Here is a 27,282-nt window from a genome sequence, read left to right on the forward strand (position 1 = left end):
GGGCATCCTGATTTCTTATTTCTGTATTTTTTTTAATTGCCCTCAATACTTTAGCTGGGGTGATGCGTCCTTCTAGCTGCAGCAGTAGTTCTTCATCTATTTGTGAGGATCTTATTTCTTCCAGGCACTCTTTCTGAATGGTAGCCCTTCTCGATAAAGGTTACTGTAAAAATATTTAATTATTTTTCTATGTCCTCTGGAAGATGTTGTGTCTCCGTCAATTAGCAGCAAATGCATCCTCATTGAAGGTGTTTTGGGTTCGATGAGTTGATTAGAGCCCATTTTGTTCTTAGAATTCCACAGACCTCTAGACTTGTGATTCTGATTGTCAGTCTTAGTACTCCTTAATACAAGGGGGTGCATCTCTTGAAGGAAGAGGTTATTCTGAGAGAAGATCACATTCCCTTGAGGAGCTGCCAGTACCCTTATAAGGCATAATAGTAAAATATGTTTTGAACCCCAACTTAGCTTGCCACTGTCCTTATTTGTTTGTTCAGTCTTGTGTTTTTATTGTGGCTAGCGTGGTGCTTTCAGGTGCTGTTTTTTCTGTGATCTCATTGCAGACAATGCTATGCTTTCAAAAGTTGTCATTTACTTTTTATTTTTATCCACCCCCTCCCCAAGATTCGGTCTCTTCACTCAAAGGGGGCCATTCACGTCTGGTGACCTACTTGGTCTGCCTCTCCTACCCTGTTAGGCTGCTCCAAAAGAGCCCTGGTCCTTTGATGCTGCCGACCTCACTTTGCTGTCCCCAATTGACCTTCTCCACTCCTATGTTCCTGTTGCCCCTGGGTCACCCCAGGTGCCCACTGAGGCATACAAACAGTGGGCGGTTAACCCCTTCAGTTTCCACCCACTAGATTACTAGGGATTTATTTTTGATGTGGGAGCAGCCCCTTACGCAAACGACTGCTCCCGTTATTTAGGCACAACCTTTGGCCGTTTCCTGCCTCCCTTGGGGGAAGATTGACCTTATTTTCAGGCCATTCTGCCACCTGGGGTGGGCAGAAGCCACTAGACACCAGGGATTTTATAAAATATACATGTTGGGGAGAGGCCTCTTGGGCAAGGGTCGCTCCCTATTATGGGAACATTATTTTACCCTATTTTTAGGCCGATCTGCCCCCAGTGGGGGAAGAAAACCACTAGACACCAGGGATTATACTTTTCTTTCATTTTCAGGTATGGGTGCTGCCCAGCATGATCATGGCATTGTCCCCCCTGCCCGCCCCAAAATGATAAACAGTCTTTCTGCCCCTCCAGGGGTAGATGGAGGCAATTACCTCATGTGACCCCTCGGGGCAGAAACCCGACATCAGTGATTATTTTATTTTTTATTTGTAGGGTTGGGAACTGGCCTGCATGGGCATAGCCATGCCTCCTCCCCAAAAAAAAGGAAACAGTCTTTCTCCCCCTCCTCCTTCCTTCCCCCGGGAGAGCAGATGTGGGCAATTATCCCTATCTGCCCCCTCAGTGGGGCCAGAAATTCCACTACACACCAGGGATTAATTTTTTTATTTGTATCGGTGGGGGCTGCCTAACACAGGCATGGCCATACCCCCACCTCCCATCAAAAAAGGGAAGCAGTCTTTCTCCCCCCTGGGGGGTGCATATGGTGGCAATTGTCCTCTACCGGGGGCAGAAAGCCCACTAGACACAAGGGATTACTTTTTTTTATTTGTATTGGTGGGGGCTTCCCAGAATGGGCATAGCCATGCCCCCTCAGCCTCCCCTCCAAAAGGGAGACGGTCTTTCTGCTCCCTTCCCCCTGGGGGGCAGACAGGGGCAATTACTCCCATCTGCCCACCAGAGGCAGGGGCAGAAAGCCCACTAGACCCCAGGGATATATTTTTTTTTATAGGGGTAGGGAAACAGTCTTTCTGCTCCCTTGCGGACTGAAGCATCCCATCCCGATGGCACACAAGAGGATATCTTATTATTTTAGGTGTTGTTTTTACAAATGGGCCAGGAGAGTTTGGCTAACTCCCGGTATCATCCCACTTGCAGTGGTGAACAGCTGCACTTTTTGGGATTGGGTTGTCTCCCAGCTGGAAAATCCACCCAGACCCAGAGAGTTCTGAAAACTAGACATCTGGGGGAGTCGAGGGTGTTGTGCTTCGCATCCATCCCACAACATTTTCTTACCCACAATGCCCTGCAAACCTCAAATATTGACTAAAAATACACATTTCTCCTCATGTTTCTGTGGTGGAAACTTTTGGAATCCGCAGGAATCCACAAACTTTCTACCACTCAGCATTGCCCCACTTATGCTGATAAGTTTTGTGGATTCCTATTGATTTCCAGAAGTTTCCATCTCAGAAATGTAAAGAAAATGTGTGATATTAGGCAAAGTTTGAGGACTGCAGGGCATTGTGGGTAAAACAAAAAACTCATGTTATCCATGCAAGTCAGCCCATCCTGGATTTCCCTAGGTGTCTACTTTTCAAAAATGTACAGGTTTGCTAGGTTTTCCCAGATGCGAGTTGAGATAGGGCGCAAAAAACAACAGCTACCCACTTTGCAAAAAATGGGTCAGTTTTGCGTAGAAAAAGTTTATGTATCCATGTTGCGTTTTGGGCAGTTTCCTGTAGAGAGCACTAGGCCTTTGCACACAAGTGAGGTACCATTTTTATTAAGAGACTTGGAAGAATGCCAGGTAAAAGGAAGTGTGTGGCTCTGTGCAGATTCCAGAACTTTCCAGCACAGAAATGTGAGGAAAATGTGTATTTTGTTAGTCAAAGTTTGAGGTTAGAAAATGTTTCTGGGTAAAACAACAGGGTGAGAGCCATACAAGTCACCCCATCCTGGATTCCCCTCTAGCTTTAAAAAAATGCACTACGTTTTTCCAGATGCTAGCTGAGCTAGGGCCCAAAAAGCACAGCTATCCACTTTGCAAAAAATGGGTCAGTTTTGCGTGGAAATATTTTATGTATCCATGTTGTGTTTTTTGGGCTTTTTCCTGTAGCCAGCACAAGGGTAACCCAAACAAGTGAGGTACCACTTTTATCGGGAGACTTCGGAGAATACTGGGTAGAAGGAAGTGTGTGGCTCTATGCGGATTCCAGAACTTTCTATCATTGAAATGTGAGGAAAATGTGTTTTTTAGTAGAAGTTTGAGGCTTGCAAGGTATACCTGCTGGGTAAAACAACCTTGTGAATATACAAGTCACCCCATCCTGGATTCCCCTAGTTGTCTAGTTGTAAAATATTTTCAGGTTTGCTAGTCTTTTCTAGATGGCAGCTGATCTAAGGCTCAAAAAACACAGCTACTCACTTTGCAAAAAAACAGGCCAGTTTTGTGTGGAAAACGTTTATTTATCCATGTTGCATTTTAGGCTGTTTCCTGTAGCGGGCACTAGGCCTACCCACACAAGTAAGGTACCGTTTGTATCAGGAGACTTGGAGGAATACAGAATAGTAGAACAAGTGTCATAATCTATTGTCTTTCTCTGTTTTTTCCACCTTCCAAAGGTAAGACAGTGTGTAAGAAAGAATTTACTTTGAGAAATGCCCTCTAATTCACATGTTAGTATGGGTACCCCCAAATTCAGAGATGTGCAATTAACCCCTGCTTCTAAACTCCAAATCTTGTGCCCATTTCTGAAATATACAGGCTTTTGATACCTACTTTTTAATATTCAAATATTATGCTTTGAATTTCTCCATATCCAGTGCACCATGAAAACCTATTGGAAGGCGCAGCTCAGTTATTAGCGCTGGGTACTTTGAGTTCTTGAAAAAACCCACAAACCCTATACCACCCCACAGCCAGAAGTGTCTAGCAGATGTACTAGTATATAGCTTTTGTGAATGGGCCATCATGATGAGAAGTACAAATTAAATCATCACACAATCCCGTTATATCCTACTAATTTTTAATATTTATTAATTTCAACATTTGGTGTCCTTAGGAAAACCTTGAAGGAGCTACACAAACGACCTGTTGCTGAATTTAGAATGTTGTCTGTTTTTTTTTTAAGTACAGATTCTGGGATCCACCATGGGTTTCACAACAGTTTCCACCACAAACTGGAAGGAGGTTGAAAGCACAAAAAATAGGAAAAATGGGTTATCTCCCAGTAAAATGCCAAAACTGTGTTAGAAAATTTGGTTTTCTGAATCAAGTCTGCCTGTTCCTTAGAGCTGGTAAGACGGTGATTTTAGCACCACAAATCTTTCATTGATACGATCTGCAGGGAAAAAAAACACAGGCACTTTCTTCTGCAGCACTTTTTTTCGCATCCCTCCAACCAAAAAATAAAATGTAGCTATTTGATGGCTAATTTCTTGGTCCCCTCCAGGGAAGTCCACAAGCCCTAAATAACCGTAGTATCCCCAGGGTGTTTGGAGAAGAGACAAGACAAGTGTAGTAGATGCTTTAATGGGCAATGGGTTGAGATGTGCTAATGAGCTTGTCATGGAAGGAGGATGACTTAGTCTGACTGTCTTACTTTATTTTGCGCAAAAAGAAGTATAACCTGAGTTTAATTCCTGTATTTATTGGGTCCATATCTAAGATGATCGGAAGAATGGGGTATTGTGGTACTGTCAACTTTGTATGAAGTAAGTGAGAGGAAGTCTCCTAACTCCAGACGTTCATTAACCACAAGCAGATATGAGAGCCTCAGAAAGTGTATTTAATTTGATGTCTTGTGGAACTGCAAGGAAGTACCCTGGCTCTCTTACAGAACTGTGTAGGACCATAAACCATAACTCTATGAAATTAAGCAACAAATAGTAATCAAAACTGAAGTTGATGCAACAAATGAGAAGGATTTATCTCCAAATTTTCAGTCACCATTGTACCCTTTATAAAAATCATTGTCAAATGTCACATGCTCAAATGTGATAATGATGTGAAGCACATTATTGGTTACAAAATAATAATCCTTTTTAAGTGTTTCTTCAAATACTTGGGTATCGCACCATCTGACTTTACATAACCATCACATTGGCAGGTTTTCCAATCTTATGTTTAAGTATTGTCCCACTATTGCAGTGGATAATTCCCCGGACATTTCCATAAGGGACATGCATCAAGGCAGTTTTTTTAAAGGTATTTGTGCTGTTATAACCCCACCATGGTTTGTTGTTCTTTTCCCCTTCTTCCTACAACCTGTATTCCTTTCTTTTTTAATACTGCTCTTCTGTGTTGCAAAGAGCGGCCTCTTTTCATTGCATATCATTGAGAGTACCGCCACCCAAATGTGATTCCATCTTTCGGAGTTCTCCTTCTTTTAATTTTTTTATGTCGAGCATAGTAGCGCGCTGTGACCGGGCCGCCCCGGGCAACAGCGGGGAACCGGCAGAAACGGAACCACTACGGCCGCGTTCCCAGGTTCCCCTGGGAACGCGTCCACAACGAGGCCAGCGTCCTGAGGTTGCCTCGGCAACCTCCGATGACGAGGAGGCTCCGGATTGGCCACCAGGCGGCCAAAAGACGGAAGCTCCGGTCGAGAGGGGGAGAGCCGGGGAGGAAGAGAGGAAGGAGAACGACGGCGGCGACGACGAACCGAAGAAAGAAGATAGAGACGGCGACGAGGACATCGGAGGAGGACCCCAGTGGCCTGGAAGCGGCGGAACCCGAACCCAGAGGAACAGCGCCCGACCGGAAGCAGGGGAGACCAGCCCAGACCGACGAGAGGACCTCCACAGAGCCAGCCACGACCCTGGAGGGTCGTGGCTCTACAAGGTACGGTCCTTCTGGACAAACCGAGGGGCACAATAAAAAGGGGAGAAACGCTGGGGAAGGGAGGGAGGCAGGGTGAGGGGAGGGAGGAGAGAAGGGCACTTTAAAGAGCACCGGGAGAGCACAAAAGGGTAAAGTACGGAATATACACAAGCCCTGAAGTCCTCACTGGCACCTATATCACACATAAAACCCCCCCCCCTCCTTAAACCTTTTCCCCAGTAAAACAAATAAGTAGAAGACGTGTTGTAAGGCGTTCGTTCCACTCACCAGCGGTATGTGTTCCCTTTTTCTTGTATGTCACATCCGGGACCTTATGAGGACGATCCGGTACGCCACCTAGAGAAAAGGAAGAAAAGGGACACAGATTAGAAGGAAGATATTCACCACTCCAGAGAAGAAACCGGCGCTAAACGTCGTACTGACTTTTCATCGGTTCTTATTTCAAATTACTAATAAATACTTACCTCAAAAACCCAAATTTACCTCTCCTGAGTGTCTATACTGTGGGGACTGTCTACAGTGGTGTCAGAAGTGGGATCTTGTTTCTAATCCCTCTCCATAAAACAGTCCAGACAGTATACACAATGAGTGAAAGTCCATCGTTAGAGACCATGATTAAGCAACTAGCGGAAGGGCAAAGACACTTACAACTCGTATGGGAGGCCCAACAGAGAGAGGCCAAAGAAGACCGAGAAACCTTACAATCTGCTCTGAAGAGCCAGGCGACCATACTGGCGAACAACCAGTTAGTCCATGAAAGTGCGATGAAAAAACTAACGGAGACTATCGCCGCTAGTAAGGTACATCCGAATGTACCTAGTTCCGTATTACAGAAGTATCAGGAGGGAGAGGATCCGGAATCCTTTTTCACCAACTTTGAACGGGTAGCCTCCTCCGCCCTATGGCCAGAAGATAAATGGGGACAATATGTGGCCCCCCCTGCTCACCGGTCTCTTACAATCAGCATATCAAGCCGCTAACCCAGGTGGTGTCACCCCCTATCAAGACATAAAAACAAGTATACTAGAAAGGGTGGGTCACGACACAGAATATTACCGGATGAGATTTCGTAAAGTCAAATGGGGCACCAACGAAGATCCTAGAACCTTTTATTTTCGTGTGAAGGATCTAGCATTAAAATGGTTAGGCCATATTGGAGATAGTCGGGAGGAAGTCATCAAAACCATTATACTGGAACAATATCTAGATGGTCTACCCCCATCCACAAAACACTGGATAAGACAACACCCAAAAGTGGATACGGAGACGGCCATTGATCTGGCCTGTGCTTTTCATCGATCCACCGATGTCAGAAACTGTCCCACGCGAAGTATCATTAAACCAGTTCTACCGACCCCAAAGACATTTGTAAAAAGTCCACCCGACTATCTAGTACCACGTAGGTTTCCTGAAGGCCCGCCTACCATGGGACCCCAATGTTATAGTTGTGGCGAATGGGGACACATCGCACGTATGTGTCCCCAGAAACAAGAAATGGGAGAACCAATGGAGATAGGGATGACAAGGCGAAGGGTGTTATGTACCGGGAAGGGCGCCCTAAAATTTAAAATGATGATACAAGTGGACGGGAAAAGTATATATGCCCTGGTTGACTCCGGCTGCAGCCAATCAGTAATTAGGAAAGACTTGATAAATAATGATATAGAAGAGAAACAATGGGTATCTATATGTTGCATACACGGGGACAAGGCCCAGTATCCTATACAGATACTCCAGATCAGGTGGGGACCCTATCAGGACTTCCTCCCAGTGGGGATAATGCCCCGGTTAATCGAGGAATGTATCATTGGGACAGACTACATCCACTTCCAAGAACTATTAGACTACGTCAGAGATACCAAACAAACTAAGGATTGGTGGAGAGAGGCACCCTTTTCAGAGAGTGATATTGAGTGTCCGCTATATCGTAGAAAGTTGTCACGAAGAGAGAAACGACAGGGAAAAGGGGACTATCGGAAGACGAAAGGTGACAACACCTATGGAGAGATAGTGGCAGAAATTCATGAAGTTCCTAGTACTTTTGTCCAACAACAGAGAGAGGACCCCTCCCTTAACAATGCCTGGAGGTCGGCAGTAACAGAGGAGACAGAAGAGGTGGGTCCCTACTTTATAGTGCAAAAAAACTTATTATATCGGGTTACTACAACACGACGGGGAGAACGTAAACGCCAACTTCTGGTACCTACCCACTATCGGGAACATGTTCTTACACTAGCTCATAATCACCCAGGGGGAGGACACTTTGGGAGAGAGAACACCGAGGAATATTTGCTCAGAAGGTTTTATTGGCCTGGAGTGTACGCCCACATACGTAGGTATTGCGCCCAATGTCCCCGTTGTCAGTTAACCGAACCTAGTCGGCCTAGGAAGGCACCTCTCCTACCCCCTTCCCATCATCGATATCCCGTTCAAAAGAATAGGGATGGATCTAGTGGGACCTTTGATTCCTTCGTCAAAAGGACACACCTACATCCTAGTCATTGTAGATTATGCTACACGATACCCAGAGGCCATTCCCCTGACTAGTATGACAACCAAGACAGTGGCCCAAGCTATGATTAACGTATTTTCTCGTCTTGGGTTTCCACATGAAATCCTCACGGACCAGGGGACCCCTTTTATGTCCACCTTAATGAAACAAGTGTGCAAAACATTGGGGATAGCTCAGATCAGAACATCCGTTTACCATCCTCAAACTGACGGACTAGTCGAAAGATATAATCGAACCATTAAAACCCTGCTGAGAAAGACTATCAATGAGACAGGGAAGGATTGGGATCAAAAGTTACCCCTAGTTTTGTACGCCATACGGACACATGAGCAAGCATCCACGGGGCATAGCCCCTTTGAGTTGGTCTTCGGACGCCAACCTCGTTCCCTTTTAGACATGGCGGTAGAATCCTGGGAGGCCGAGGCTGAGGAAGCAGGGACTCCTTTGTTAGAATATGCAAAAAAATTGAGGAACCACCTACACAGCTTATGGACCGACGTACACGCAAACCTGGAACAGGCCCAACAAACACAAAAGTCCTATTATGACAAAGGAAGTAAACTACGGGTTTTCCAACCCGAGGACCAGGTCCTAATAATGAGACCCACCTCCGACCATAAACTCCTGGCCAAATGGCAGGGCCCATATCGAGTAATCAAAGCAGTTTCCCCTGTCACCTACCTTATCGAAATATCCTCCCGTCCAATAAAAACACAAATATATCATGTAAACCTGCTAAAAAAATGGGAGACCCCCGCACAACCTGAACGTTCCGTAGAAATGGGTCAGTTTGTGTGTCCCGACAAGACCCTAGATATCGAGTTCTACCCTACCAACCCCGATACTGAAAGTACCCTACCCATAGTGGACGATACTTTACCTGAAGGGCAAAAGCAACAAGCCCTTAAGGTTTTAAAACAATGGCAACCACTCTTTTCAGAGAAACCAGGAAAGACGTTTTTAATTCACCATAATATACGCACGAGCTCCGGGAAGATCACAAGAGAACGCCCGTATCGTATTCCAGAAGCTAGAAAACACATAATCGAAGAAGAAATCAAAACAATGTTATCCCTAGGGGTCATCGAACCGTCCACTAGTCCCTGGTGTTCACCGGTTGTCCTAGTACCGAAGCCTGATGGTAGCGTCAGGTTTTGCATAGATTTCCGCAAACTTAACTCAAACTCCCTATTCGACACCTATCCCATCCCTAGGGTGGACGATGTTCTCGAAAAACTAGGGAAAGCAAAATACAGGTCTACTATCGACCTAACTAAAGGGTATTGGCAGATTCCCTTAGCTCCTCAAGATAGAGAAAAAACAGCTTTTTCCACCCAGTCCGGGTTATATCAATTCACGGTACTACCTTTTGGGCTTCATGGAGCCCCTGCAACCTTTCAAAGGTTAATGGATAGGATTCTAAAACCCTATCCTGCATTCTCCGCTGCATATCTAGATGATGTAGTCGTATTTAGTGAAACATGGGAGGACCATTTAATACACCTACAGAGAATATTCCAAGCCCTTCAAACTGCTGGTTTGACGGCCAATCCCAAGAAATGTGTGATAGGTAAAACCGACATCTCCTATTTGGGATATCGGATTAATCAGGGTACACTACAACCTCAAAATGGGAAGGTGGATGCCATTTTACATGCCCCTCTTCCACACACGAAAAAGGAATTACGCTCCTTTTTAGGATTAGTGGGCTATTATCGGCGCTTCATTCCACATTACTCCACCTTAGCAGCACCTCTTACGGACCTACTCACTAAACAATATCCCAATCGACTTTTGCCTTTTTCGGAGACGCAAAACGCGAGTTTTTAACAGTTGAGAGTTTCCTTAACCTCCGATCCCATCCTGCACTGCCCAGATTTTACGAAGCCGTTTCACCTCTACACTGACGCATCGGATGTTGGGCTTGGAGGGGTTCTGACTCAGCCAGATAGCGAGGGGCTTGACCATCCGGTGGTCTACATCAGTAGAAAACTGTTTTCCCGGGAACGTAACTATCCAATTATAGAGAGAGAGTGCTTGGCTATCAAGTGGGCCATTGACTGTTTGCAGTACTATCTCCTAGGGCGGCCGTTTATACTATTCACGGATCACGCTCCTCTTACGTGGCTGGCTGCGCATAAGGATTCTAACTCCAGGATACTGCGATGGTTCCTTGAACTGCAACCGTTCTCCTTTCAGGTTCGGCACGTCCCTGGATCTCACCAGGCCCCCGCTGATTATCTGTCCCGGTTTCCTCTGTCTTCGCCTGTCCTGGAGCAGGACAGTTCTTGGGGAAGGGTGTGTGACCGGGCCGCCCCGGGCAACAGCGGGGAACCGGCAGAAACGGAACCACTACGGCCGCGTTCCCAGGTTCCCCTGGGAACGCGTCCACAACGAGGCCAGCGTCCTGAGGTTGCCTTGGCAACCTCCGATGACGAGGAGGCTCCGGATTGGCCACCAGGCGGCCAAAAGACGGAAGCTCCGGTCGAGAGGGGGAGAGCCGGGGAGGAAGAGAGGAAGGAGAACGACGGCGGCGACGACGAACCGAAGAAAGAAGAGAGAGACGGCGACGAGGACATCGGAGGAGGACCCCAGTGGCCTGGAAGCGGCGGAACCCGAACCCAGAGGAACAGCGCCCGACCGGAAGCAGGGGAGACCAGCCCAGACCGACGAGAGGACCTCCACAGAGCCAGCCACGACCCTGGAGGGTCGTGGCTCTACAAGGTACGGTCCTTCTGGACAAACAGAGGGGCACAATAAAAAGGGGAGAAACGCTGGGGAAGGGAGGGAGGCAGGGTGAGGGGAGGGAGGAGAGAAGGGCACTTTAAAGAGCACCGGGAGAGCACAAAAGGGTAAAGTACGGATAATACACAAGCCCTGAAGTCCTCACTGGCACCTATATCACACATAAACCCCCCCCCCTCCTTAAACCTTTTCCCCAGTAAAACAAATAAGTAGAAGACGTGTTGTAAGGCGTTCGTTCCACTCACCAGCGGTATGTGTTCCCTTTTTCTTGTATGTCACATCCGGGACCTTATGAGGACGATCCGGTACGCCACCTAGAGAAAAGGAAGAAAAGGGACACAGATTCGAAGGAAGATATTCACCACTCCAGAGAAGAAACCGGCGCTAAACGTCGTACTGACTTTTCATCGGTTCTTATTTCAAATTACTAATAAATACTTACCTCAAAAACCCAAATTTACCTCTCCTGAGTGTCTATACTGTGGGGACTGTCTACACGCGCATTCGCTGATTTTCCGACGTGTTGATATGTGTCTGGGCTTTTAACAACACCCATCTCACACCCATCACTATCACTTGTTCGTGGGCTTTCCCTTCAAAAATCCTTTGATGTCATTGGTAAATGGGTTACGTTTGTCCCTCCTTGGGGAGGTTCTGTTATCGCCTTGGCTATCGTCCCTGTTATTTGGCTAATTACACTTTTGCCGATAAGTTTGACTGCTAACGAACTTCTTTTTCCTTTGGTGTCCCTCCTTATCGCTGATGCTCATGGCGGCTGTGGCGCTGTGAATTGGCTCGCTTATGTAAAACTGTTCTACTTTGGATTTTCAAGTTATGTGGCAAGAAAAGTCCAGTTAGGAGTTTACACCGCTAATAGCTTTAATGTCAACTAGTAACCTGACCTCCCATAAACTGGGAATAATAGCCCCAATGTGTGGCTGTCTGGAGGGGGGAAAGGTCGGTTCGATTTGGAGCTCTTAGTGATGGAGACCTCAATACTTAGATTTTGGGAAACTGCTCAGACTTTCACATTTGCCATACTGCTAGGTGCCTCAGCATTTTAATCATGGAATACAAACTACAAAGACATTGCATCTTGCAATTTTTATGATCCAAACTAATTGTTTTCTTTCTTCAGGCATTGACATTGACGTCTTACCTTAAACAAATAATCCCTTTCTTCTGTTCCTCGACGTTAGAACCTTTTATCACAAAATGCTGTTATATTTTTATGACTCATATTTCATGATAACTGGATCAATTAATACAAAATTCAAATCGGCCACTGTCTATTTCTTTACAGATTATTTTGACTCCACCAAGAATTCCAGAAATACTAGTTGGAAACCCATTTTCAGCTGCTATGGGATACCCATAAGTACTCATTTACATACTCTACTTTTAGGGCTGAGTAGATGCTAGGGAAACTGTTTTTTCACAAGCTAATTCATTTGTCTTTTTTTTCGCTGGAGAAAACACTTCTTCACTCAGAGAAATCACTTTGCCTACTCTCCAACAATGTGTCCCATTCCCATCCATCCACATACAGATTTACTGCTGCCCGTGATAGGCTTAAAGCTTTGATTATATACAAGGCGGGAGCATTTATGAAAGCCAACAAATTAAAAGTTTGTGAGTGTTCACCCATTCTGGAATGCATTTCTGCATTGGAATGTTTTTATGAACACCATGGGAGCAGATTTAGCATACAGGCGTAAAATCAATTTAAAAATTACTCTTAATACGTGCAAATTTGTATATCTAAGTTGACCATAGGTTCGCGAATGGCCCTATGAATCAAGTTCGACATTTCTTGATGAAAATTGTTGATGGTATTACCACCTTTTCAATGTGGTGTATGTATGGGTGTTTCTCTGTTTTCTTTGCTCGCAATATTTTTCAGTCGACTTTATTTTATCCAAAGTGCCTCATTACTCTTCTTAAACATTCTTTATGGGTTGAAACACCGATAAAAAGCGTCACAGGCCAGTATTTGGGTGTGGAGAATCCATTTTTAGATGGGGCTTGCAAGCGTTTTGAATTGATGTAAATATTAAGGGCTTTTACCCACGCCCACCGCATGCCCATCACTTTCACTCATTCGTGGGCTTGCCTTTCAAAAATCCTTTATCATCATTGGTAAATGCTTTACGTTTATCTCTCCTTGGCCCGGTTTTGTTACTGCCTTGCAGACTGCCCCTGTTACATGGATAATTGCACGATTGCCTATACGTTTGACTGCGAGCAAACTTCTTTCCTTTTTGTGTCTCTCCTTCACACTTATGTCGGCCATGGCACTTTGAATCGACTCACTTTTGTCAACTAATGTTTTCATTTTCATTTTCAATTTATGTGGCAAGAAAAGTCCAGTTGGGAACTAATAACTCTTATAGCTCTAACTCGAGCAAATGCGAGACCCGTTGCATTGCAAATGCTTGTCTTTGTCTTTTTATGACACTACAGTACGTTTCCAGGCCTTTGTGCCTTCCAATGTTTGTTTTCATGCTTATCCCTTGGTCCTGGCCCCTGTCATTTTGCTGTCTACAACTGGTGTGTGGTTTACTACCTCAGTGTATTGCATGTGGCGAAATGCTTGTTACAATGCATTACCCAACAGGAGTTCTGCATGCCAGCCTGGTTCTTTGATTAAGTGCCAAGCTATTGCCATTGTATGCTTAGAAATGATAAAATATGCACAGGTGCATCTGTTTCATGGTAAAAATCTGCTGTTCTAAGGAGCCATACCACGTGGTCTGTTTGCTACATGGCAAGACTTAAGTTTTGGCCATGTCCTGGGACCATTACCTAATCTGCAACCTCTTGATATGTCAGACAAGTCCTAGCCCTTCACACCCAATGCCAAAACCCAGTGTCCTTGCAAAGCATGGCTTCATCTAAGAAATAAACCTGCTCTAATACGCAAAGTGTCTCTCAGATGCAAATTCTCCCACCAACACTTCATTCAAGTGTCTAGAGACTGCATTCTGGTGTTCCTGTACTAATAACATCCACTTGCACAACATTCTCCCCCGTAAGCTTCAGGCAGACTTCCTCAACTACGTTTCATAACATGTAACATTCATCATCATGTCATACTCAAAACACATATTTGTAAGCTTTTACAATATAGATTGGGGTGGCCCCAGGCATAAACCCTTCTTTGATGTTGGGAACATAATCCAACTTCATAATCCCTTCCAGAACTCCATTCGCCACTCACACCGGAAAAGTAAGCTTCTAGTATTCATCTTTGCTGACCAAGATGGTGTCAAATGCTTCCCTCCCTTACTTATAGACAGATCTGATCATTACATGGTTGAGCCTACATTCTCGCTCCTACCTCTTTCACAACCAGCAAGACAAAGACACTTAATAAAAGGATCTGAATCTTTCTGCAGAATTCCCTCTTCCCTAATTAGATGTCTTTGATCTCTTCAGGGACATCACTCAAACAGTCAATAAGTAGAACTGCATTGTTATGGAACTTGCATCCCTTGAACATTTGAAACCTAAGTGAAGATCAGATAATCTGTGGTACTCCATGCCAATTCATGAGACAATCAGAAACACCAAAAATGAACAGGTGGAAAGTTAAGTCTGCACCAAACTCTCCACACTAACGAAGGGATAAAAACAATTGAAATGTCAGGAGTTCCTACAATTGTTCTTAACAAAATAGCCTCCACCAGGAACAAATCGAATCTATTATCCACACCGCGTCCCTATCAGCACAAAAACTTTCAACTTCTGGGAAACTTTCACACTAGTCCAAACCAAAGCTTTTGGTCTAATATGTGGTGTAACATGATCATCATGTCTTTCTTAAGGTATGTTCCTGATTCTTTGAAAATTGTCCATCTAACACCCATTTCCTTCGTAAAAAAAAAAAAGAAAAATCCTTTCCTCAATTCAAATCTTCTATTGAATTATCAACCTATCTCAAACTTCGTTGGGCTCGATAAAACAACAGACCGTTTAGTCGCAAATCAACTAAATGAACAAGGAGCACTTATTTTTCACCCACAAATCTGCCTCAATATAAACAGTGTTCATAGTTTACTGTTTGACGAGCACTCTTGCTTGCTTGTTCTTCTCAACTTGTTGGTGGCTACAACACAATTAATAACAGGAAGCTTCTTCACACATTGAAGCAATACATGGACAACAAAAGACTTGTGCTGAACAGGGTCTCAGCTTTCCTCACCAATCAACGCCAAATGGGGAAGACGTAATATTACCCTTTGGGAAGAGCAAGATGTCACACAGTGTACTTCAGACCTCAATACTTACTTTATTGGTCTTCTATGTAGCGCCACTCAGTGGGATCCTTAAGAAGGTAGGTGCCTTTCCACGAATATGCAGACACTCACTGCCTTTGTCCCTCTTCCTCTTCCCGCCTCTCTTACTGCCCTATTCCCTTTTCAAGCGACCCTCTCTCTCTGGGTATCACTAGTCTGTTTTCTAAAACAGGCCCACCCAAACATGACCTTCGGCCCTCCCAGTCACACCAGAGGAGGCCACAGAGAAAGCACCTATTAAATGCTTCCTCCATGCAGACAGGCATAATGTTTTCACTTTTGTTTACTTTAATTTTTGGTCACGGTCATCAAGGAACCTCTGGAATACATGTTAAAGTGCATTGTTTTAATAATGGCTGTTTTAATTATGTACTGATAGGGAGAAATATGATTTTTCCATATTTTTCAACTGGCTGAGACATTAAAATACTTGGCATGCTAGAAAAAGAAAACCACCTGGTGGCAACCCTAGCTCATATCTCAGGGAAGTTGCAGTGGTGAGGTGTGTGCTGGGGGAGTGGGGACAGGGATGTACCTGCCAATGATGCAAAAGGTGCAATGGCACCAGAGCTCAGGACCATGGACAGCCTCCTACACTTCAATAATGGTTGTGTCTATGTGGGGGTTCTGAGTGTGTTATATAGTTTAGTCTGTGTAGAATGTGCACAGTAATGTACTGTATATTGGGGCATGCAATATTCTATTCAGATAGTGACTGATCAGACCTCAATGGATGAGCAGCCTAATTACAATGCCTACTAGAATATGTGTGTCTGTCTGTTCTCTACCAGATGCTGTGGTAAAGCAAATAACCGTTTTATCACAAGTAAGTAATTGTGGTGAGCTGGTGTTATTCTCACCAGTGTGGCAGGGTTACAAAAATGCGTGTTTCATATTCTGATATCTTGCGACAGTACATTGCACATTCCCAGGTTATAGTCAGGCCACTGGAATTATGCATATTTGCGGCTATGACATTTTCTGCATAATTATGGATTTGCCTTATCTGCCACACAATACATTATCTGATGCATAATCTGCAGATTTAAAAAAAAAAAAAAGGGTTGTAGCTCAAATAGATCAAAAGTTGCTAAAAATACTGCATCATGTGTTGTAGCACAGTTGCTCACCCCTCACAAAGTCTGATTAGTCACTTTTCTGTTGTTTATTGCTTTACTTGGGTGGTAAACCTTTGCTACTGAGGTGCAACCTATGCTCAGATACTGATAACAAGTGTAAAATAAATATGAACAAGTAATGAAGTAAAACCCTCGGAAAATGTGCCTCATTACACTACGTTATTTATCTTTCCTTTCTACATAACTTAGTTACCCTGCCACGTATGTTCGGTGGTCTTACTTATAGTGATCTTACTCTTCACATGTACTAGCAATGGTGCTGATCAAAATTTAGTTCAATAAAGAACTACCAGGAGTTGTGCAATGTGGCATGATCTACACATGGTGGCAGTAGGGCTAATTATCCAAACTTATCTCAGAACTAAATAGTGCGCTGCACAGGTGTATTTTACATTTTTTAATCTTTTGCCTCAAACAAAGTATGATTTTTAGATAAATGGATGGTATCTGCGTACATCGCAGCATTTAGTTTATACATCTATGTTAAAACCAAATATGCACAATTTTTAAGTCAGAATTTAATCTGTTCTATTTGATCACATTTCCTAGATAGTGTTTGGTTAGTTTTAACATTTCACTGCCTAACACTAGGTTTGATACGGTTTACAGTTACAGCGAGAGTTCGCACAGATGGTGATTCATGTACAGAAGCTTGGGGGTGTGTTCCTCGGCCTTCAGGACCTAAAGCTGCATAACGTACTCCTTCGGAAAATACATGCTGTCTGCATGCCTCAAATAATTTATTGCGTCATTTTATCAGTATCATGTTGCCAGCCCAGTGTTTAATGAATGGAAAACATTCCACATACACGCAGCCACCACATGCATAAAGACCATGTTTATACCGATACACACAACACATAAGCACACTCATGCCAGGCTCAAATGAACAGTCACACAGAAACACCTACACCAGAATGGCCATGCCACACACATGCGCAAAAACACTAAAGGCACACAGACACATCGTGTTAGACCTGACACACTGAGGCAGTGGTTCGGCAAACTTCTTGCCTTTTCTATGAGGCTTTGCTGGTTCTCTTCAAGTTACCCTCGGTCCCTGGGCACTTTCCCAATGTAAGTACAGTGTGAAAGTGTGCAAGCCCTTCCTACATTTTCTAGGAAGTGGCACAGCTTGTCAGAATGTTCAATGTTGTTGTCACATATATACTGAGCCCAGCCTAGCATACCAGTATGTGCACACTTGCACATTGGTGTTTGCATATATAAATTGAGCCTGGCACTGCTTGCCAGTATGTGCACACTTGCGCTATGATGTTTTCATAAATATACTGAGCCTGTCACAGCAGGCCTGGATGGGCACGCACTTGCCCCTTTGTGGTGTTTTAAGACTTGTGTCTTCAAAGTAAATCAAATTTCTATTTTTTCCTTTTTAGGTTCACCCTAAAAATTACCATTGTTGATGCAACCACAGCCAGTTCACTAGTACCTTATATTGTTTGTTTCTGAGCTGGTACCTTCCCCACCCCCAAGTTACCTATATTAAGTTACTCTCTCCAAGCAAGATTACATATATTTTATACAGCCTTTTGTGGATATCCTCAGAGATGCAAGTTTGTCTGATTACCAATTTTGTTTATACACATAGTTCAATAATTACACTTTATTGACTGAGTTATGAAACCAAATTGCTAATTAGTATATACTTGGGTATTGCGTAAATTTGAGTCCCTTCTTGTCTTGCAAAGATGTTTCTAAAACTTTGTGTTGTGGCAGCTAGCATACACATTGCTTCATCAGTTATCTCCCTGCTATATCCCTCGCTAATATCTAAAACTATGCACTTTAAGGCTCATGAACCATTTATTTCTTTTTATTCTTCTGAACAGTGAACAAGTCTTCCTCGTTTCTTTATTCAAGATGTGACACTTTGTGTGTTTGTGCAACTCTAGTCGCACATTGTATATTACTTTTATTCCTAAGAACATTTAAGTCTAAGTTATTTTCTTTTTTCAATTTTGTCTTGCAGCCCGAGATGGACCCACATTCACCAGTCGACAGGAGAAGCTTTCGAAGATCTTCTTCAGGGGATGGCAAGGTGAATAATGTACATGCATCAGTAATGCCCTGTCCTTCTGTTCACAATGTTTTGCAACATCACATTGTATAGGAGGCCTGGAAATGTGACCAGCTAAATATAGCAAAATTTGATGTTATAGTACACCATAGATCTCAAATTCACCCATAGGGTCTGGTAGCACTTGGAAGGCAGGCAATTGCAGCCATGGTTATAACAGGCAGAAGCAAGCTTTTTGTCTATTTCCAATTGCTCTTAGACCTGTTTATAGAAGAGGAATGATTTGTACTAAATGGAACAAGAAAACATATTTTTATTGTCGGGGGTGGGGGGAGGTGGGGAGGTGGAGCACATTCCAAAGTGTGGGCCTGATTACAGAAAAAGATTAGCAGCCGTTTCTGGTTTTAAATAGAGGAAGTTTGACTCTGACACTGTTTAAGGTGTCAAAGAGACGGATTTAGCCCATCTCTGTTGAGCTGAAATTGAAGAGGAGCTATCGAACGGCCTTGAATCGACCTATGTACTTAGTAAAGGACCATGTAGAATAGTATGGCATGTAATGGGAGCCAGGAAAAGTATTAAAGTGAGGTTTGTGACAGAACTTGAGGGCAAATATCGTCATCCAAGGTCTCTGGGTTTTGCAAGAATTGAGGGTGGTGGAGAAGAGATTTTTTAATTCCCAAATAATGACCATTACAGCAATCAATTCTGCTCCAGTCACGGTGGCTACTGCAGGATATCTCATTTTCCCCAACTTTTTCACTTGAAACTAGCATATAGATATGACAACTGATACGCGAGGGCCCATCTGAAGGTTAAAATGGACTTATACTAAGGCCAAAGGAAAAGATTGAAAAGCTCTGCACTGCTGTGGGTCACCAGATTTTCAGTGTACTCTTCATTAAATCTTAGCAATTTTTTACTCAAACAGTCCTTGATTTCACCAACTAAATTCATAATAACTAAGTTGACGTCCACTTAGCCATAATAACAGCTGAATGTTGTCAGCGTAGGTGCAAAATGCAAGACATAGGAGCGGATGATTCCTGGTAGTTGTCACATAGACATTAATTAAATATCTGGAGAGTGCAGAGCCTTGTGAAGCACCATACGCATGCCCACACGTCCGGTCTTAAAAGAGCCAAGATGATATTTTGGATTGCTAATTATTCAAAACTAGGCGAACCAGCTTCAGACAACATACCCAGACTGAGCTCCACTGGCTGATCTTCAGTCTGTCAAGGAGGAGGGTGTGCTTGACATTGTCAAATGCTACAGATGGGTATTCAAAATCGAAGCTTAGACAGTGTTACCATAAACAACTACCCTAAGATCATCCTCTGCAGAATCCACCATAGCCAAAGTACTGCGCCCAAGGTGGAAACCTGCCTAGCTGTAATATGGAATGTTGTTGAAGACCAAGAAGGTATCCATTTGAACTGCAATAATGGTGTTCTAAACTTTTTACTACTGCTCACTGCTTCTTTCTGCTCTGCAAACATGTCTTGATCTCTCTTTACATAGGTCTCCTGGATTATTTCCCCATTTCATGATCAATACATTGAAGGAGGACCTCACTCACATGCTTGATGCAGTTCCTCGTGTTCCTTGCCAGAACTACAATCTGGGAAAGCAGGTTAACAGAGAGTTAGTGCCCAAGCATCTCCCACAGACTTCATGTAACAGACTGGGATCCAGTATGTTCCATAACTAGCATCTTGGCTAACACCTCTGTGTAATACATTGGTTGCAAAGTTAATATACTGGGCATACAATAACAGTAAGCAGATCCTGCTTTGCACTCCAATAGTTAGGGCCGGGGATCACACTGGCAGGCCACATACGCATTTGGCTTTATTACACCTATCTTTACCTCATTTGCCTGTACCGCCCACAATAAGACACTATTGCCACAAAATAGAGATGGAGGCAGCTTTTATTTTCTCACATTTGTCACCCAGTGTCTTGCTTTGCCATAATTCAGATGATCAAGTTTTACTTCTGTATCTCTCTTGAAACATCAGTTCTTACCTCATTCATATGCACTTTAGCCTATTAATTTGTTATGCACCTTTGCCAGTAGTTCTTATTCAGTTGGTTGTACAAACATTGTCTCCTCTGGGTACAACAATGCTGCATACAGTACAGTTTTTTTAGGTGGCAAGAAGTTTACCATGATATGACCCCTAGAGGGAGTATTTATAGTTACTGCTGGCATACAGAAAATAAGTATAATGTTTCTGTAAGCCTCTCCCATTGTTGCTGAAAGCTATTAAAGTTATTCCGATCAAGGTCTTATCACGTTTGGCCCTGAGGTGAAAGAAAACATTCACAAAATGTAATTTCCAAAATATTGAATAGAAAGAAGGCCTGTGCGAGTGAGGGTACTTCATTCAGCATGAGAAACACTGGGGACTTTCAAGTCAAGAAAGAGGAAGGTACTGTTAAGTCACCTTTCACTAACCAGGCCTTTTTCCTCATGTAATATTTTGTGTTCACTTTTTAAGTCGAGCGCAAGCGCTTTTTGACCTGTTGTAAGTATTCTGTGGGTTTTAGCTGCACCCACTTCACACCCGTCACTTTCGTTTGTTCCTGGATTTGCCTTTTAAAAATCCCTTGATGTCATTGGTAAATGCTTTACGTTGACCTGCCTTGAGGCTGTTTTCTTACTCCTTGCAAACTGACCCAGTTACATGGGTTATTGCACAATTGTCGATATATACTTCAGCATGGGCGAATTACTTTTTTCTTTTGTCTCTCCCATTCGCGCTCCATGGCGCTCACAGTGTAAACTTGATTGGCAGTATTGGAGCACTCATCACATTGTTCACACTGTTACCTAATCAGAGTCATTTCAGTTTTGCTTTTGGCTCTCCCATTCACGCTCCATGGCTTTCATAAATCTCTTGTAATTGGTAAATGCTTTATGTTAAAAACACAGAAATCCTCAAAGCGGCTCTCCGGCACAGTGGGACAGCTAATACTACAATATTCACTGCACTCGGGAAACTTGCCCATGATACTTTGCTGGGCATTTCTTTTACAAGCTGTGAAGCTCAGTGAACTTGCCCCATAATGCTTTGTGGGGCATTTGTTTTACAAGCTGTAAAGCTCAGCCTGCTGTGTGTTGCCGCTGTTGCTCTCTGTGGCTTGCTGCTGGCACGGGCCCTGCTCTCTGCCTGGAAACGTTAGCAACTCTGGCTTCTGTCCTCTGCTTCCTTTGGCATCGCTTGTTTCACTCTGGGATTACAGTGTTGTGGTTGCTGGATGCCTGAACTTCCTGCTTTCCTGACTATGTGTCTCCACCAGAGCAGGTAAGCATTTGGGATGCATGTTTGCTCGCTTTCCCCGGGAAGCCATACAGTGTTTTCATGTGAGTTGCACTGTGTCACCATTGAGCATGTAATCAGTTTGGGCTGCACATTTGCTCATCTTCCTAGCGAAGCTCTACAGTATTTTCATGCGAGTTGCACTGTCACCAGCTGTGTACTCCTACGTGGGGACTATTTAATAAACTTACTGTGTACTTCAGTTTGTGTGTCTTTGATATAATATGTCATGCTGCTAGGGCTGCTGCTTTAACTGTGAATTTATTTCCGAAGTACAGGTCCCTGTGTTTGGGAGCAATAGATTAATTTCCAATAAAAATGTGTCTGTGAATTGCTGTATTCAACCTCCCACTTCATTCTAAAGTAAAGCCAACCGCAAGGTGGTGTGGGAGTTTTAGCACATTATGCCCCCCATTAAGAAATTAAGAGTCTGGCGGTCTTTTCGGAAGACAGTCGTGGTGGCGGCCTCCAAAATACTGCCAGTGTTGGCAGTATGCAGAACGCCATATTATGAGCCACGGACTGAAGACCGCCCAAAAACAGCCACAAATCCGAGACCGTCAGGCCGACCGAAGGTGGGAGAGAGGTGGTACCACTGCCACGCCGACAACATACTGCCCTTTATATCACGAAACACAAATCAGCACAGTAGTCATTGCACGGCGGTAAACCATTGGCGGTGCGATCCGCCACGGTCAAAAACACACCTCAGCTTGAACACCACATCACATTGAACAGTACGAATATCCCACACCTGAGACACACACACACAATAGACACACCACTATAAAATACACCCCCACACAACCCACATTCCTTTGCAACTACAACCACTGATAGACACAGCCAGACCCACAAACCGACAAATTAGCACTGATACACCATAGGCATACATATGCTTCAAACTCATCACACCATACAACACACCATAAACACTTACACACACATCAGAACAGCACACAAACACACCAGCACGCAATACTAAGCATCCCGCACTACCCATCAAGCACCAAATACACCACCCTTACGCACAACGACCCCCAACCACATCACAACCACCATGGCCCCTCTAAAGCACCCATGATTAACAGAAGAAGAGTTGAGGGTCATGGTCGAAATTGTCAGGGTAGAGCCACAACTGTTGGGAGCACAGGTCCAGCAAACATCCATAGCCAGGAAAATGGAGTTAAGCCGGAGGATCGTCGACAGGGTAAACTCAGTGGGCAACCATCCACGCATAAGGGAGGACAACAGGAATAGGTGGGAAGGTGCGTTCCATGACATCGAGACACCAAATTGACATCAACAAGACTGGCTGTGGGCCCCCACCTTCTCCCCCAGAGTTCACGTTGTGGGAGGCGAAGGACTTGGCCATCCTGCACCTGGAGGGCCTCACTGGATTAACTGGAGGACTGGACTCTGGTAAGTCACTAACACTCCCCTGACACCATTGATGTCGGCACAGCATGCGTCCGCACCACCCTATCACTCCCCAATTCTAACCTCCCCTGCATGGCACACCACCCCGCTGCCACCATCCAAACACAGTCCCCCCCCTAGTGCACGGATAGAACTCACAATGGCAAGCACTACAACTCACACAATGCATTACTCTCTACACATAAAAAGCTGTTATTCCCACTTCACAGTGCAACACCTGCATGTTAAACCTTTGCACCAGCTACACCAGCTGGATGCTTCAACTGCGTACCTCTGTGGCAATGACAGCAGTGCTATCCACTATCCACAACCCTCAATGGAACATGGAACCAATGTCACAATCTACCCACAAACAAGTCTGCAGTGCCGCATCTGTCATTGTCATCACTGGGAAGCAAGTCAAGCCACCAAATGCATCAGACAATGATAAGAACAAGTACATCTCTACAATGTAACTTACTCCCTCTCCATCCACAGGTACCCCTGCCACTGACCCCCTGCTCGGATGCCAGAGACAGCCAGTCCTCCCCTGGACGAAGGCCCCATCTGAGCTCCCCACCCCTGTGGCAACAACAGCACAGACAACCCCTCATCCCCAATCCTGTTTTCTAAGGACTGTTCAGTCAGCAGGGTGCTCCACAGTACAGGGACCAGAGCCAACCCCTCACTCCCAAGACGATGAAGGTCCTGGTGTAACTAGGAGTGGGCACAGCGTGCCGGGGCACAGGCACCAGGGGCAGTGAGAGGGCACCTGTAGGTCAATGGATGGGGCCCCCCAGAGGAACGACTGGCCAGGAGGCCATCTCCCAAGTCCTGGGATCATACCAGCAATTCCAGGACAAAATAGGCCAGACACTCTCCACCTTGCATTTAGAGCCAGAGTCTGTACAGGGAATATCACCAGGAGGCTATGCAGCAGTGGCAGGCCCCCAATGCCACCATGACCACCATTGCAGGGGGCTCAAAGAACTAACAACCAACCTACATGAGTCCTCCACTAGCCACATACCAACTGAGCCATCCACTTCTGCAGCAGCTAGTGGAATGGAGGCCCTGCCAGAGGACCCACAGGCCACTAGTACCCCTCCCTCTGTAGCTGATTAAACCCCCAAGCAAAAAAGGTCAACCATCCAGACATCCTGCAGGACTTGATGCCAAGAAGACCAAAACCACTGCCAGGAAGTAACCCTCTCCTGAATATTCTCACTTGTTTGCCACTGACACACCCCGTTGACTGCCCACTGTCATTTCTCCATTTTCCCATGGCCTTTGGCTACCGGACTTGTACTACCTGCAACTGGGCCAACTGCTCTGATGAATTCATCCACCATGACCCCACTCTTCACCCACTGCATTGTGAAACAAAATAAACATAATTGAGCACAGCTACTGCTTACGTGTCTTTATTGTGACAAGTAAGAATATCTGTAATACAACATGTCTTTTTAGTTAACTCATTGACCCTCAAAAGTCTGTAAGAGGGACAGAAGGGGGAGCAATGTGCAGCTAGTTTGATGATAGAACAGCAAGCTACTGTAATCCTGTGTCAAGGGAGCCACCAGTCTAGCCAGGTGCCACAGTAGCACGACGTAAGTGACCTGCAAATATAGCAATACAGGGACAACCATCACAATAGGAGTCAATGTTGCCCACTCAACACACATGAAGGACATTGTCGTACTCCCTAGTGTGAATTGGTGAGTGGATTGTCAACAGTGATTACCATGGAAGATCCACATTTGAAAAACATGCATTCCCAATGCTCGACCCCTCACAGCTGACATTACACAACTAAAGCCAAGGTCTACTGTCAGTATAAGTTATGTACCATATTCGTCCATTATGTACAGTGAGGATAAGTTGCTAAACTGATAACACTACATTGGTTGGCAGTGCTTTTGCGGTTGACATTGCATTACTGGATACATACAACATGGCCAGTGATTTGCAGATGTAATGGTAGGCATCAGCATGGAAACTTAGTTCTGATAATTGAACAGTAACACCTTCCCTGATGGCACACACCAGGAGGATCAATGTTGCACGGCAGACAAGAGTACTGTACACATAAAATACAGTTCACACATGCCTGATTTTCATTGGAAGTATTGGTGAATCAACTCTGTTCTAGAGTCAACTGCATCCTCATCATCTGCCTCCTCATCACTATCTCTGTCACTATCATTAGCCACTGGTCCGGCTGCCACCTCCTCAACATCAAGTAATGGAATGTAATGTCTCAGGGCCAGATTGTGTAGCATGCAGTAGGCAACAACGATCTGGCAGACCTTTAGTGGTCTGTAGAGCAGGGCACCTACTGAGACGTGTAGACACCGGAATCTGGTCTTCAGTAGCCTAAAGGTCCACTCAATGACACGCCATGTTCTGCTGTGGGCCTCATTGAAATGGTTTTCACCATCTGTTGTTGGGTATCTCACTGGTGTCAACAGCCACATAAGGTTAGGATAGCCAGAGTCACCTGTGTGCACAAAGGTTGGACCTATCACAATACCGGTAGGGACACAGGGTAGATTGCAATTAGAGGTGACATTACAGTTGCATACATACTATCGGATATATACCAATGAGCCAGGCCTTCTCTCTCTTTAGTTGTGCCATCATGTGTGAGAAATTGCTGTTCCTCAAAATGTAGGAGTCTATGCACAGATCGAGGAAACTTGTCGTCACTTGAGAGATATACTGGTCAGCAAGACACACCACCTGGACAATTTAAGGAGTAAAAGTTTTTCCTGTTCCTGTACACTTGGGAGGAACCAAAGCAATGTGGGTGCCATCTTTGGCCCCTATCACACGAGGGACATGTCCCATATCATAGAAGTCAGCTTTAACAGTGGGTAAATCCACACGTTGGGGGAACCTGATGTAGCTGGCCAGATGTTTGAGCAAATAACACAGTACATCCTTCAACACAATACTGATCATCAACTGTGACATTCCTGATGCCAAGCTCACTGTAATCTGGAACGAGCCTGAGGCAAGGAAGTGTAGCACTGATAGTGCCTGTACTGTGGGAGGGATTGCATTGGGATTACAAGTGGCAGCCAAGAGATTTAGCTCCAACTCTGTACACAGTTCCATGATTGTCTGATGGGTCCAGGCGATAGGTCTGGATGATGTGTGTGTCTCTCCCAGGGTAACAAGGTCAACTAGGGCATGTCTCATTCTCACCATTGCGCAGTATCTAGGAATAGGAGGGAGGAAAGGCCACAGGTTGAAGTCGAAATTTCACTTGCCTCCAAACACTGTACTAGTAAAACATAATATTAATGTGGACAAAACGCTGAAGTATACACGATCCATTGGGGGATGTAAACTGAACATGTTTGCCACCCTAGATTACTTTGGCAGCCCCAAACATACAGCTTGCCACACAGGAAACATGTGATACTGCAATTTAACAAGACCCTATTCCCACAGGTAATTAGCTGTATGTAATGTTTTTTAACATACAGATATGGGTACTCCGTCTATGACGCAGAAAGTGACTGCACATTTCCTCTTATTATCATCGGTCCATCTGACTACACTATCCATTAGTGTCCCATGTGTGAACTAAGCTTTGATGTGTGGACATAAACAATCTATGTAATCGTCACTACATATCATCCATGATGCACTTATAATACAACTTCAATACACAGATAATATGTAAAATGGCAGCCTCCTGTCCTGCATGCATAGGACAGATGGAAGTGACCTCATTCCGCCGGCGTCAGTCGTCATGTCAGTAGGTGGTCGCAACCACAGTGCAACTCCTCATTAGATAACATTGTTGCCTATAGGAGACTGGGACCAATGAAGATCACCGCCGGTGGTGATAGTCATGTATGCGGCGGCCGTGACCTTAATTTTCTGTTGCATAGCTCACTTGAGTCCTGACACTCCTAAGATAGGGCCCCTGCCTTCACCCAGGAGGAGTTGGAAAAGCTAGTGGACTGGGTCCTACCCCTGTATGGACAGTTGTTTGGGACACTAGAGCAGCAGGTGAGTCCAATGATACTGTCCTTTCTGATAGTGGTGTGTGTGAGGCTGAAAGGTGTTAATGACACACACGGAGTGGATGCA

The 27,282-nt window shown here is 44.6% G+C and overlaps 1 protein-coding gene across 26 annotated transcripts in view; it reads left to right on the forward strand.

Annotated features, from left to right (window-relative positions):
• ANK3 (ankyrin 3) overlaps nucleotides 1-27,282 on the forward strand; it is a 1,678,649-nt gene that overhangs the window by 120,612 nt on the left and 1,530,755 nt on the right. For all 26 annotated transcript variants that reach the window (XM_069240922.1, XM_069240928.1, XM_069240923.1 and 23 more), the window contains exon 2: nucleotides 18,380-18,448. In XM_069240922.1, coding sequence (XP_069097023.1) covers nucleotides 18,380-18,448 — 69 coding nt within the window. The remainder of the gene's footprint in view (nucleotides 1-18,379; nucleotides 18,449-27,282) is intronic.

The sequence above is a fragment of the Pleurodeles waltl genome, chromosome 6 (genome assembly GCF_031143425.1).
Source record: "Pleurodeles waltl isolate 20211129_DDA chromosome 6, aPleWal1.hap1.20221129, whole genome shotgun sequence".
Classification (NCBI taxonomy): Eukaryota; Metazoa; Chordata; class Amphibia; order Caudata; family Salamandridae; genus Pleurodeles; species Pleurodeles waltl.